Source organism: Balaenoptera musculus, chromosome 15 (genome assembly GCF_009873245.2).
Source record: "Balaenoptera musculus isolate JJ_BM4_2016_0621 chromosome 15, mBalMus1.pri.v3, whole genome shotgun sequence".
NCBI lineage: Eukaryota > Metazoa > Chordata > Mammalia > Artiodactyla > Balaenopteridae > Balaenoptera > Balaenoptera musculus.
Window position 1 is genome coordinate 52,160,601 of NC_045799.1, and position 13,688 is coordinate 52,174,288.

The window sequence follows — 13,688 nt, forward strand, 5'->3', positions numbered from 1 at the left end:
ACATAAGTCAGGCTTGGGATGAAGCACTAAGGGAATGAAGCACGTGCACAGGGTAGCCTCCATGATGACCATCCTCACCCACCCATCTCAGTCCTCCAGCTGCCTGCAGTTTTAACATGTGGTGCAAATGCCAACATATAACGCAATGTCGCTGAACACATGGCCTCTGACAGCAGAGACCAGAGGTTAAATGCCAGCTTCAGCATGTTGCTACTTTTGTGTCTTGGGCAATGTACTGATTGTATCCTCCAGGGGCTCTACTTACTCATTTACGAAACGAGGATAGTCCTTTTCTGTCAGATTTATTCTGAAGATTAAATTAATATACCTGAAGTATTGAGCATGCACACTAAACAAGGGTTACTGTTATTCATAGCAAGGCAGGTGATGTGCTTTGGTAAAGACTTGGAGGTAAATCCTCTTAGAGAGAAGCAAGTACCTTTCCATTGCTCAAGTCCAGGCACCAGAAAGGGCTGTAGTCAGATTGCTAAAATTCCTTCCAAACACTTGAATCACAAAGGCCAGTGGCATCAGATCTGAGAATGGATACTAACTTCACGGATACTAACAGCCATCTCGACACTAACTAGTCCAACCCATTTGGGAACACTTCACATGGAGGGAAAAAAGCTTCCAAACCCCTCCAGAAATTCATATGTAAAACAATAATCTCATACAAACATTACATTCTGATTGTTACAGCAAAAAAAAAAAAAGTATAAAATAGATACAAAGGTACTTACTTTCCTAGATCCTAGATCTGCAGAACTAGCAAACAATAAATTTGCCTTCTAAAACTTACTTAGAAACCACGTAAACAAAATTAAAAGAACTCTAGCAATAACCTTCATTTTAGTGAAAACTGAATTTTTTTTTTTATAAGTTCTGTATCTTTCTCCGGCTCATACAAATGGAATCTGGATAGTAACTGAGCTACTGAGTTAGAGTTCTGGCTTTGTTCAGTAGCTGTGACACTGACTATGCTTCCTCCATTATAAAACCGAAATCATGGTGCCTAAATCAAGGTGGTGGTGAAAATTAAATGATATATTACATGGAATGTGTGTAAAATGCTTAGCACAGTACCTGGCACATAAAGGGTAACTGTGCCCCAGTTTTCAGTATAAATACTGAGAAGCACAAGCATTAATGAAAACTTGCTATATTTACGTGGTGTTTTGCGCATGGGTTTGCTGATGGACAATGAGATGTGTTTTCAACCTGAAACTTTTCCCACACACGGTACATTTAAAAGGTTCTCCTGTGTGGTTCTTCTGGTGGCATGCAAGCTCTGAGTCTGAAATAAAACTTTCTGCACAGGGTTTGCATTTATGGGGCTTTTCCCCTCTGTGAATTCTTTGATGGGAGATAAGTTCAGAGATACGAAGAAAGGTCATCGAACACTCAGGACACTTTAAGGGTTCGAATTTTGAGAACGAAAGCAAATTTTCCCCACAATCGCTGCAGTGTTCAGGGTTGTCCTCGTGGCCCCGCTCGGGGAGGGCCAAGTGTGAGGGCTGCCCAAAGCATTTCCCGCTCGGACTGCATGGGTGCTGGCTGGCTGACCCGTGCCTTTTCTCAGGCAAAGCCAGATTTGTTTTCTGACCAAAACATTTACCACAGGCTTTTTTGGCAGCGTGGGTTTTCTGATGCTGTGCCAATCCTGGGAGCCACATGAAACCTCTTCCACATATGCCACAGGTGTAGGGTTTCTCCTTTACATGGATATTCATGTGCCGAGACAGATGTGAGTGCTGGCGGAAGCTGCTGCCGCACTCGGCACACTTATATGGTTTCTCGCCGGTGTGGATTCTCTGGTGTGTTCTCAAGTTGGCTCTGTGATTGAAAATCTTCCCACAGTCACCACATTTATACTTTTTCTCTCCTGAATGCATTTTCTGATGCAAAACAAGGTATGAACTATCACTGAAGCTTTGGTCACATTCAGGACACTTGTATGAATTTTTGGCTTCTTCCCCGGGAAATTCAAGAATTTCAGAAAGTGCTCTGGTTCCTAAACACTGAGATAGTTCTATCAAAGGGGTGTGGTTTTCAATGGTAACTAAAAGGCTTATGAACCTCTTCTTGAAAGCAGGAGTTCTACCTGACATTTTCCTTTCAAGGTTTCCAACTCCATGCTCAGAGGAATTTTCTGGGTAATAGACAAGGGGCACAGCAATGGAGTATTTTTCTAGGGCAAGCTCTTCAAGTCCCATAGATTCTAGCCTTAGCTTCTGATTAATCTCAATCTTGCCTTCTTCTCCTGTTGATAAAAACAAAACAAAGCAAAACATAAACACCCTCAAGTAGTACTGGGGAAAGAACAAACTAGTTACACAGAGGACCAGGAAGCTATAGGATGGCTGACAAAACTCAGGCCTGCCCAAAAGCATTAGTCTTTAATATTTTCCCAAATATTCTTAATTTATAAAGCCAATATATCAATCCAAAAGGGATCTTTCCTTCCAAAGCAACAGCCCTATGACTGCCCCAGCTCACTGCCTGGAAAGGGTTTCTGGGCTGCAGGGCAGTGTGTGGAAATCCAGTCTTCAGTGGTTTTGCTGATTCAAGGAGACCAAGTTCAGGAATGCCAAGGCTGCTAGAATTTGACAGCAAAATACCAGAGAAGAGGCAGATGCCCAGGCAGAGAGCTCTGGGCATCTAGATGGGGTCCCCTTAAGACTCTGGCTGCGTACTAGTCTGTAAATGCATCTGAGGAAACTACCCCAGGTCAGGGAAAGAACCACCAAAAAGGAATAGAAAGAGCAATCTCCAGAATTCACATAATAGTTCAATAGCTCATGTTCCCACCAGCCAAATTGGAAAGACTCCCTACCACACAGAGCATCAGGCAGTATGCTTAGAAAGACACTGCCTTAGCAGCAGGCCAAATCAGCCCTAGACTAAAGATTGCTCTGAACACACCCTAACAAAGCAAAAAGCAAGCCTTGAAAGGATCATATTGATCCCAAGTAACTTACTGATAAATTAGCACCCTACCCCAAAGTCCAAAAATTGTTTTGAAAATACAGCAAAAGCCAGCATACAACAACATAAAACTCACAATGTCCAACATCCAATCAAAACTTACCAGGTATGTAAAGAAGCAGAAAAATATGACCCGTAACTAGAAGCAAAATCAATCAACAAAAGCAGACCCAGAAATGACACAGATGATAAAACTAGTAGAAAGAATGTTTAAAGAGCTATTATAAATATGCTTCACATGTTCAAGAAGGTAGAGGAAAACAAAATGATGAAGACAGAAGTAGAAAATATAAAATGTGAGTTCTGGGAAAGTTCAAATAGTCAACCCTAGTCATGGATAAAATCTACTCAGGCATAGGAATGTTTCTACATTATAGTTCCTCTTAGGTGAGAAAGGCACACCATCCCCTTAGGATTAAAGCGATTTCCAACCTTTAGCAAATAATAGTAACCCATACTAATGGAGTTTCACAAGTAAAATTGTGAATTGACCATAACAAATATCTGGAAAGATTACCAGGTCTTATGCAAAACCACAGTCACTGTATTAGACAGGATTTTTGCCTTTTAAAAAAATTTTTAATTTTTTTTTTTTAATTTATTTTTATTTATTATTTTTGGCTGTGTTGGGTCTTCGTTGCTACGTGCGGGGTTTCTCTAGTTGTGGCGAGCTGGGGCTACTCTTCGTTGCGGTGCGTGGGCTTCTCATTGCAGTGGTTTCTCTTGTTGCGGAGCACGGGCTCTAGGCGCGTGGGCTTCAGTAGTTGTGGCTCATGGGCTTCAGTAGTTGTGGCTCACGGGCTCTAGAGCACAGGCTCAGTAGTTGTGGCGCATGGGCTTAGTTGCTCCGTGGCATGCGGGATCTTCCTGGACCAGGGCTCGAACCCGTGTCCCCTGCATTGGCAGGCGGATTCTTAACCACTGCGCCACCAAGGAAGTCCAATTTTTAATTTTTTAAAAAATAAATTTATTTATTTTTATTTATTTTTGGCTGCGTTGGGTCTTTGCTGCTGTGCGTGGGCTTTCTCTAGTTGCAAGAGCGGGGGCTACTTTTCATTGTGGTGCACGGGCTTCTCATTGTTGTGGCTTCTCTTTGTTGCAGAGCACGGGCTCTAGGCGTGCGGGCTTCAGTAGTTGTGGCTCGTGGGCTCAGTAGTTGTGGCTCACGGGCTCTAGAGCACAGGCTCAGTAGTTGTGGCACACAGGCGTAGTTGCTCCATGGCATGTGGGATCTTCCCAGACCAGGGCTCGAACCCATGTCCCCTGCTTTGACAGGTGGATTCTTAACCACTGCATCACCAGGGAAGTCCCTAATTTTTTTTTTTGCCCTGCTGCATGGCTTGCATGGGATCTTAGTTCCCTGTCCGGGGCTCCTGGCAGTGAAAGCACCGAGCCCTAACCACTGGACCATCAGGGAATTGCCAATTTTTGCCTTTTAAGAATCAACTCACCCTTTGAAAATTGCACTCTCATGCAAGTTCTTGTCATGTCCACATAAATCACTCAGGGGTAGGTCCCACTCCCCCATACCAACATGTGGATGAGATATGCAATCCTAATCCTAGAAATGACCAAAGTTCAAAAATGCAGGAAAAACAACTATGTTACCCATCAAGGCCATATCCTCCAAACACTCCTGTGGCGTGTCTCTGCTGCAGGACCTCTGGGCAGGGTGCAGACTCACACACTCCTCTTGAGAAAAATATACAGCCAGGTCCTCAAACAGCACTGGTCCCTGAAACAACATGAGAGCCCATCTCAGGACAAGAAGCTGGAAAGCTACCCCCTTACTCAGTCTGGGAAGGCTGAGAAGAGCTAGAAACATCAGAGGCAAGGGAGAAAAGGGCTTGGTGGAAAAGGTCCCTGAGTGCTGGCGAGGGGGTATGAATGGGTTCTGAGGGCTGGAGGTGGGGATTAGGAAGGGAAGAGTAAAAATGGACCACTGGAGGTAGTGGTATAAGGACCAAAACGGTAAACTGGGAGAAGTTCTAGAAGAGCCTATTAGAAGAGAAAAGATGAGGGAACAACTCTCAGGGAACCATTAAGGAAACCATTACGTAGGGATGCTCTAAGGGAAAGGAGAAGACTGAGCAGCCCGGGAAGACTCATGACAGGACAGGAGGTCAAGTGTTCTCCCAACATCCTTCCCTTTGCTGGTCCCTCTCCTTCTTCTTCGTCACACTCATGGCTAAGCTCACTGCAGCATCATATCCAGGCCTATTCCTCCTTCCCTAAGTTTACCAAACTTATAAATCAATAGTGCTCTGGTGTGATTAAGAATCACCTGGGGTTTCTGTTTGTTTCTGTTTATTCAACAGGTGTGGAATGAAGCTTAGAAATCTGTAAGTTTCAGCAGCATTCCATAAAGACACTTTGAGGTACCCTGTAATAGCCTTCTCCAATGGGCCCTGCTCCCAGTTGGTGGTTCTAAAAGGAAGGCTCTGATAAGCCATTTCTCCTATGTGCCTGGTAGGAACAAAGACAGCTTGGTGAAAGGGCTCTCTGGGGATCAGGAGCCCTCGCATCACGGGCATGCCTCACCCTCCTCCAAAAGAGGCCAGGCAGAGGCCAGAAAGGAGCGACCGGAACTTGGACCGAGAGAAGGGACCCGGTCTCACCTGCGCCCCGGTTGTAGGGAGTGTGGATGCCATCTTGAGGGGTGGTAGTGTCTTCAAGTCGCCACAGGGACTTCGGGACAGATCTGGGGGGGGAGAAAATAGTACTTGGAGGGGCCAATTCGGCTGCCAAGCTCCTCCACGCACCCCCTCGCATCCCCACACCCTTTAAGACCTGAGCCTGACTCCTCTCCCCGGCCCAGCCTCGGAAAGGCCGACTCCCGGGCCGGCCGGGCCCCACTTACGGCTCCGAGACTAAAGATCTCAGGAAGCCTCACGCTATCCAGGCAAAAGCAACAGAAAGCGACGCCCAGCCGAGACTCGAGACCGAAAGACGGCGCCACCATTAGGCTCCCACGCTCCCATGCTCCCCTACGCTGGACCTGCCGGGAAAGCCGCCGGATGCGGCCGGCCCCCATGCTTTTACGCAGATCTGCCTCTGATTGGCTAGCGTGACCTAGGAGGGGGCAGTCCCTTTTGAGTGTTGACCAATCGGGCGCCTTAATGGAAAACCTCCCGCCCCCGGCTCACCCGGCATTCTGGGAGATGTAGTTTTCCCTCAGTTTTTGCAAGCATTTCCGGTTCCGCTGTCTGGGTCTCCCCCCGTGAGCTTCGTGCCGGCGGACCTGGTGAAGTGGAGCGTTAGCGTGACCACAGAGGGACGTAATGTTTCAGGGAAGAAGGAAAGCAAGTAGACGGAGAGAATCCGGAACCTGAAGAGTATCGGTACTGAAATGTGGGTTCGGCCGGCAGTACCCTGTGGGTCCGAAACTTTGGTCCGGCCTAGGTGAGATGCCTGAGTGGCCAGGAGTGCGGGTCCTAGTCTTAGCCTGAGTAGTCCGCTGTGTCTTGGGCGGACTGCGTGGCCATGGAATGTAAAGGGGTGTCTTCTGGGTGGACAAAGTTCAGGTCGGCGCAGGCCGGTTGCTCGTCTCCAACGCAGTGTATTCTAGGGGCATTGTGCCCGGCGACTGCAGCCCAACCGAGCCGTATCAGGCTCGGAGCCACAGCGGACTTAAAGCGGTAGTAGAGCCATCGGATTGCTTCGCGGGACGTTGTAGGCCTCTTAATACCTCACATTCGACCTGCCCCATTGCCACATATTTTCCACTTTACTGGCACTGGGTGCCGTGGTGTAGGGATTTGGAATTAGAAAATTGAGCTGCTTCCGCAGCTCTGCCGCTAATTGCTTGTGTAATTTTGGCCTATATACAACTTTGCTTTCCTCAGCTGCAAAGAACTCAGAAGCCTTTCCTCAGAGGGTAGATTCAAAGAAGTTGTCAGTTTACAAAGGTGTCTGAAAAAACAAGGGTGATATTTACCTTAATAGAAAATTCTGAATACGTCTCAATATATTTTCTTATTCTTGTGCCAGGCATGTTCCTGTACCTAAAAGGTTACTCAAGGAGTGGTTGCATATTAATTGAAACAATATTATCAGAGTTGACAAAATAAGTAACGGGATTTGGTGGAATATCAGATAGGATAGTTTCAGCTGCAAGTAACAGAAAACCCAACAAAATGTTCAAAGGTAGGGCAGTTATAGGTTGATTAATTCAATGGCGTAATGACACCATCATGGTCCCAATACTTCCATATTTCTCCTCTGCCATCCTTAGCATGTTGGGGAAGATGGCAATGGAATCCACGTAATACATGCCAACAAGCATTGTGTCATGTACCAGTCCTAAACCAATCATTATCAAGAGTAAAAAGACTAGCTACTGTATTGGTTTACACCCATCATGGTTCACCTCCAGGGGACCCAGTCTCTCCTGACCATCTACCTACACAAAATCAGGGCTCTGTTGGAAAATAAAAAGAAGGACGAAGAATAGACAGGTTAACTAACAGTATCTGCCACAAGTGACATCTTTACAGGTAGAGCTAGGCCTTGTGGGGATGGGTCACAAAAGAGGTATCTGGGGGTCCCAGGAGGAAGGAAAAAGGTGCTGAAAGGACAGGTGGAAGAATGATAAGGACAAACTTTCCTACAGGCTAGACCAACCCAAAGTGTAAATGTTGAAGAAGAGCTAATGGCCTGGTACATGTTCACCATGTAATCACGGAGCTGTTCAAGTAGTCCTCTTTCCCCTCTTCCTTTGTACTTAATTTTATGGTATTCTTATGTCAGAGATATCTCATTTGGGGCTAGATCCTCCTGATTTTGATCTGTGGCCCTTTCACCAAGAACAAGTGGCTCTAATGGCCCTTTCCTTTGAATCCTGTTCTCATTATTACAAAGAGATAAACCCAGTTTCCAATGACTAGAAATTAAGCCTGTGGTATTAACTCACTGGGTAACCAGAGAGTTATCTTTGAAACAGGAGAGGAGCAAAATCTTCCCTAGGCCTTCTGACTACCAAAACTAAACAAGTCGATCAAGAAAGAAGAAGCTTGAAAGCTTGATCTTGCTAAAAGGAAAGAGATGAGATACAAAGTCTATGATAGACCAAGATTGAAAGAATAAGACTGAATTATATACCTAACTTGATTTTTTATTTATTTATTTTTCTAACTTGATTTTTTAAAAATCAGAGGTGCTTGACCATATATCCATTAGAAGTTCAAGTGACAGATTTTAATCATCCAAACTTAAAAATTCTTCTGCCACAACCCTTTGACAAGTTTCTTCATTTCAGCCCCTAACATACCAATAATAATAATAATAATCTGTATGTATTAAAATTCTTTCCATAGCCAAATATCTGCTTTCTCTCTGAAGATCACATCATCTTTTTTAAAATTAAAAGTAACTTTTTATTATTACAAAACAGTATATGTACATTTTAGAAAGTTAGAAAATACAGATAAAAAAATAGAAAATAAAAGCACCACATTCTTATCACCCAGACATTATCACTATTTATTGTTAAGTATATATTTTTTCCTTGGTAATTTTAAACATGACTTCCAGAATGAATTACTCACTAGGTTTGGTGTTATTTTGGCCATGCTGCGCAGCTTGCGGGATCTTGATTCGCAGACCAGGGGTCAGACCTGGTCCTCAGCAGTGAAAGTGCTGAGTCCTAACCACTGGGCCGCCAGGGAATTCCCAGGTTTGGTGTTTTTAACATTCCCAGATGGTACTGCTTTTTAGGGTTTATTACTTAAAAATAAGTATGTCTGTTGTTCCTATAGCAGGGGTCCCCAACCCCCAGGCCGTGGACCGGTACCGGTCCGTGGCCTGTTAGGAACTGGGTCGCACAGCAGGAGGTGAGCAGGGGGCAAGCGAGCGAAGCTTCATCTGCCGCTCCGCATCACTCCCCATCACTGGCATTATCGCCTGAACCATTCCCCAACCCCCCCCGCCCAACCGCTGTTTGTGGAAAAATTGTCTTCCATGAAACCGGTGTCTGGGCCCAGAAAGGTTGGGGACCACTGCTTAGAGCCTTTAGTGTATCCTTCATGAGATTTTACTACCAATGGGAAGTTGACAGGGTCTTCTCACAGTGCACCAAAGGAGTCTAGACAAGCAAGAATAATCTTTTTTCCCGACTTCAGCAAGAGGCTTTTCTCATAAGTATCCAAAATGCCTGACTGAGCAGTTAGAAAGCTGGGTTCACTAGTTTGTCTCTAATTGGGGAATGATGGCTGTAGCTCATGCCTGCAGGTTTTACTTTCACCAAGAATAAGAGGCTCTCATGATTTGAAGCTAGGATCACCTCTAGCTGGGCAGGAGGTCCTTCATCAGAAAGAAGCTCAGGGCTCTAAAATGTACCCCCAGTACGTTAATCCCATTACCAGAAAGTGGCTTTGCTCCGTATCAACTCTAGCAGGATTCTTTTTCAGTCACTGAGGCCAGAGACGTTTCCAAAGAAAGGTTCTAGATCTACTGATACTGATTAATTCTTGCAAATAGAAGCTGCAACCAGAGATTCCTGGAGGGTAATGAGATCTACAGAGAATGCAGGTTAAACACAGTGAGGACGGAGAAGAAACGATGGGTTGGATAGTAGGTTAGAGGACTATGTGCTCAGATAATTCATTTTCCCCGAAAAGGCCCATCAGATTGAGAATTCTGAGATCAGACTTGTCTGAGACACTTGGCCTAGGAGTTACAGAGATGGCGTGGCCAGGAGCAAAGTGATGGCCTGCCTCTTTCTCCCCTGCAGCATAAGAATGGCTGTACCTGGAGGGACGGGGGACTGAGCCAGCCGGAGTGCAGAGAAGAGTTCCCAGGGAGTGAGTCAAAGCCTGCTGTGTCCTAAGCAAAAACTAAAAGAATACAGCAACACTAAACCTGCCCTAAAAGAAATAATTGAAAAGTCTTCCTTAAATAGAAAAGAGACAAGGATCTATAGGAATGGGAAAATCACAATAGGAAAGGCAAATGTATAAAAGGACTGAAGATCACTTAAACAATCCAGTACATAGATTTAAAAAACAATCAAAAAAGTTTTGTAAGAGTGATTATAACTACAATTAACAGCAAAAGGATAAACAAGATGTAAAAGCCTGTTCTGCCTTGCTGTGGATGATGCGCTCATAGTCAGAGGGAACCTACTCAAATGAAACCCATCTTGCTAGTCAACATTTAAAAAATTATTAATACTGAATGATAGAGGGGGTTTAGTGAGACAAAAGCTTTTACTTTGCTGGTCGGTGGGTAAGCAAGTATACTCAGTATACTCTTGTAATTTGCCCCTATTGTATGCATTGTGTGGTTGAAAACTATTCATACCATTTGACTCTGTAAATTTAATTCTAAAAATCTTATGTTTTAACTGGGCATCTGATTTCATTAACTGTACTAAGAAATTCAAAATAACATTGGTTTAAACAAATAGAAATATATTTTTCTCCCACATACAATCCAAGCTGGTCTGATAGCTATGCTCTGGAAAGTCGCTGGGAACCCAGGCTCCTTCTGCTTTGTGCTCCACTATCTTAGAGTGCTTAGTATCTTAAGCATGACTCTCACCCAGTATGGCTCAGTATCACACCTGCATTGCAGCCAACAGGAAGGAGAAAGGGAGGGCATGTCCCTTCCTTTTCAGGGTGGAACTTGGGAGGTTGCACCTATCACTTCTGTTCACATTCCATTAGCTAGATCTTAGTCACGTGGTCACAACCACACCTAGCTCAAGGGAGGCTAAGAAGCATAGTATCACTCTGGTAGCCCACACCCAGCTAAAAAGCACAAGTTCTATTACAATGAGAAAGAAGGAGGAGGTAGACACGGGACAGCTGGCAATAAGTGCCATGTTATCCTAAGGAAATATGTTGAATATGGAAAAAGATGAATGGAAATGGATGGGAAAACATGAAGTTCATTGCAGAATTATTTACAGTAGAGAAAAACTGGAGAAAAATGACCTAATTTCTAAGTATTTTTCCTCTCTTTCAGGAGGAAAGATTGCATCCAATTAAGATTATATATATAAGGAGTTTTTGATAACATGGGGAAATGCTTCCAATACGTTTTTTTTTCTTTATAAATTTATTTATCTTTGGCTGCTTTGGTTCTTCGTTGCTGTGCACGGCTTTCTCTAGTTGTGGCGAGTGGGGGCTACTCTTCGTTGCGGTGCATGGGCTTCTCATTGTGGTGGCTTCTCTTGTTGCAGAGCACGGGCTCTAGGTGCGCGGGCTTCAGTAGTTGTGGCGAGTGGGCTCTAGAGCACAGACTCAGTAGTTGTGTCGCACAGACTTAGTTGCTCCGTGGCATGTGGGATCTTCCCAGACCAGGGCTCAAACCCATATTCCCTGCATTGGCAGGCGGATTCTTAACCACTGCACTACCAGGGAAGACCCCAATATGTTTTTAAATGGGATACCAAATTGTACATAAAATGCCATCATAATTATTGAAAATATACTGAAAAGAGCAATAAGGAAACAATAATGTTGAGTGATTATCTTTGGATGATGAGCAAAGGGTAATTTTTTCTTCTTTATACTTTTTTCTATATTTTTCTTATTTATTACAGTGAGTATGTATTTCTTCCATAATTAGCAGATTATTTAAGCCAGGGCTCTGGAGTCAGATTGCCTGGGTTGAAATTGCTCCTAACAGTTTAACAGCTATAACATCTTGGGTTAATTATTTAACCTCTCTAAGCCTTAGTTTCCATATCTGCAAAATAGGAGTAATGATTGTAACTGCCTCAGATGATTATTGGGAAGATTAAAAGAAAATATGTTGCATAACACTTGGCATAAAAGAACTGCTCAAAAAGTATAAGCTTTATAATTGAAAAGGTTTCTAAATAAAGCTGTTGTGTATTGGCACTTTAGCAATCAGATACCTCAATGTAATCCACAGATAGCTTCCTGTAATGAGGCGTTTCCCAAGAACTTGAAAGAGGGGAATAAGGCTGAATTTTGAGAATTAAATCGGGAAAATGCAGATAAAATCGTGTTTCTGCAGCAATAAGAAGTAACCTCGGGACGTCCCTGGTGGTCCAGTGGTTAAGACTCTGCGATCCCAATGCAGGGGGCCCCAGTTCGATCCCTGGTCGGAGAACTAAGATACCACATACTGCAACTAAGCCTGCATGCCGCAACTACAGAAACCTGTGCGCTGCAACTAGAGAAGGCTGTACGCTGCAACGAAGAGCCTGTGCAGCCAAAATAAATAAATAAATAATAAAAAATTTTTTACAAAGTAATCTTAAGGAAAGCCTGGGAAGTTAAGTCGTGATTTATGGATCTGAAAAGTAATGTGTTTACAGAGCAGCCTAGTCTGAATGGAGCCAAGAGAAAGAAGAGTCAGCAAGAGTCTGGCAACCCTCCGGCACTGCTCAGACACAAGGAACATAGACTTGTGGGGCAAGCATTCCTGACCTTTGAGAAAGGCCTGAGTAAAAGATCTCCCTTAAGGCTCTCTTTTCTTTCCTCTTTATACGCTGCTCACCAAGAACTTTCTGGTTAGCAGTCTATTTTCCCAGGAACACTAAGAGAGAAGGAGGTGTCTGGAGCAGGGTTAAGAGCATTCCAGTGACTCTTGACTATAAACAAGTAAACCAGAATTTGGTTTAAGCCTCAGTCTTTTGTGAGCCTGACTGGTAAGCCCAGTCTCAGGGTACACTGACAATAAAAATGGAGAATCAGACCTTCCCAATATACTGGCCTGACCCTCTTAGTCCAGGCTAAGTGGCCACTTCTGTCTTGGTTTTAATTGCAGCAATCAGTATCATTCTTGGTGATCCAGCTTATACACTTGAATCATTTTACACCCAAAGGGAATTTTTTTGGAAGCAAATTATTTTTTTGCCTTGCAAAACTTATTTTATTTTTTTGAAATTAATTTGTATTGGGGTATAGTTGGTTTACAATGTTGTGTTAGTTTCTGCTGTACAGCAAAGTGAATCAGTTATACGTATATCTGCTCTTTTTTAGATTCTGTTCCTATATAGGTCATTACAGAGTACTGAGTAGACTTCCCTGTGCTATACAGTAGGTTCTTATTAGTTATGTATTTTATATATAGTAATGTGTATATGTCAATCCCAATCTCCCAATTTATCCCTCCCCCTGGAAGCAAAATATTTGGTTCATAGTTGTACTGGCTTTGATTCATGCAAATTTTTTCCCATTGTTTATTTTACAATACAAATGTGTTATAGCCTTTGCTTCTTTACACTTAAGTATATCTAGAGAGATTTTTTTTATATTTGCCCATGTAGATCTACTTTGTTTATTTTTTTTTCTTTTCCATTATGGTTTATTACAGACTATTGCATATATTTTCCTCTGGTATACAGTACAGGACCTTGTTGTTTATTTTATATATAGTAGTTTATATCTGCTAATCCCAAACTCCTAATTTATCCCTCCCCGACCCCTTTCCCCTTGGGTAATATATGCCCAGTAGTGGGATTGCTGGATCATATGGCAACTCTATTTTTAGTTTTTTAAGGAACCTCTGTACTGTTTTCCATAGTGGCTGCACCAATTTACCTTCCCACCAACAGTGTAGAAGGGTTCCCTTTTCTCCACACCCTCTCCAGCATTTGTTATTTGTAGATTTTTTAATGATGGCCATTCTGATTGGTGTGAGGTGGTACCTCATTGTAGTTTTGATCTGCATTTCTCTCTCTCTCTCTCTTTCTTTTTTTCAGCCGTGCTGCCCTTGTGGGATCT

The 13,688-nt window shown here is 43.5% G+C and overlaps 2 protein-coding genes across 3 annotated transcripts in view; one reads left to right on the forward strand and one right to left on the reverse strand.

The window, feature by feature from the left end:
- Positions 1–285: 285 nt before the first annotated feature.
- ZNF597 (zinc finger protein 597) lies at positions 286–6,002 on the reverse strand. 2 transcript variants are annotated; one of them, XM_036827065.1, is made up of 4 exons: positions 5,779–6,002; positions 5,607–5,689; positions 4,597–4,723; positions 286–2,263 (listed from the first exon to the last, which is right to left on the reverse strand). In XM_036827065.1, the coding sequence occupies exons 1-4, from the start codon at positions 5,948–5,950 to the stop codon at positions 1,167–1,169; spliced, it is 1,479 nt and encodes a 492-aa protein (XP_036682960.1). In that variant the 5' UTR covers positions 5,951–6,002; the 3' UTR covers positions 286–1,166. The 2 variants fall into 2 exon arrangements, with proteins under 2 accessions (XP_036682960.1, XP_036682962.1); XM_036827067.1 differs by having other exon boundaries at positions 5,849–5,986.
- A 194-nt stretch (positions 6,003–6,196) lies between these two features.
- NAA60 (N-alpha-acetyltransferase 60, NatF catalytic subunit) overlaps positions 6,197–13,688 on the forward strand; it is a 40,002-nt gene continuing 32,510 nt past the window's right edge. Inside the window, exon 1 of the transcript XR_005016425.1 lies at positions 6,197–6,390. The gene's annotated coding sequence lies outside the window, so the exon portion shown is untranslated. The remainder of the gene's footprint in view (positions 6,391–13,688) is intronic.

Excerpts from the sequence above, each read along its gene's own strand:
- ZNF597 (XM_036827065.1), bottom strand. The coding sequence starts at position 5,950 with ATGGTGGCGCCGTCTTTCGGTCTCGAGTCTCGGCTGGGCGTCGCTTTC. Across the intron at positions 5,690-5,778 it reads GGGAGAGGAGTCAGGCTCAG|ATCTGTCCCGAAGTCCCTGT; the intron begins GTCTTAAAGGGT and ends CTCCCCCCCCAG. Across the intron at positions 2,264-4,596 it reads GGAGGATATGGCCTTGATGG|GAGAAGAAGGCAAGATTGAG; the intron begins GTAACATAGTTG and ends TTTTATCAACAG.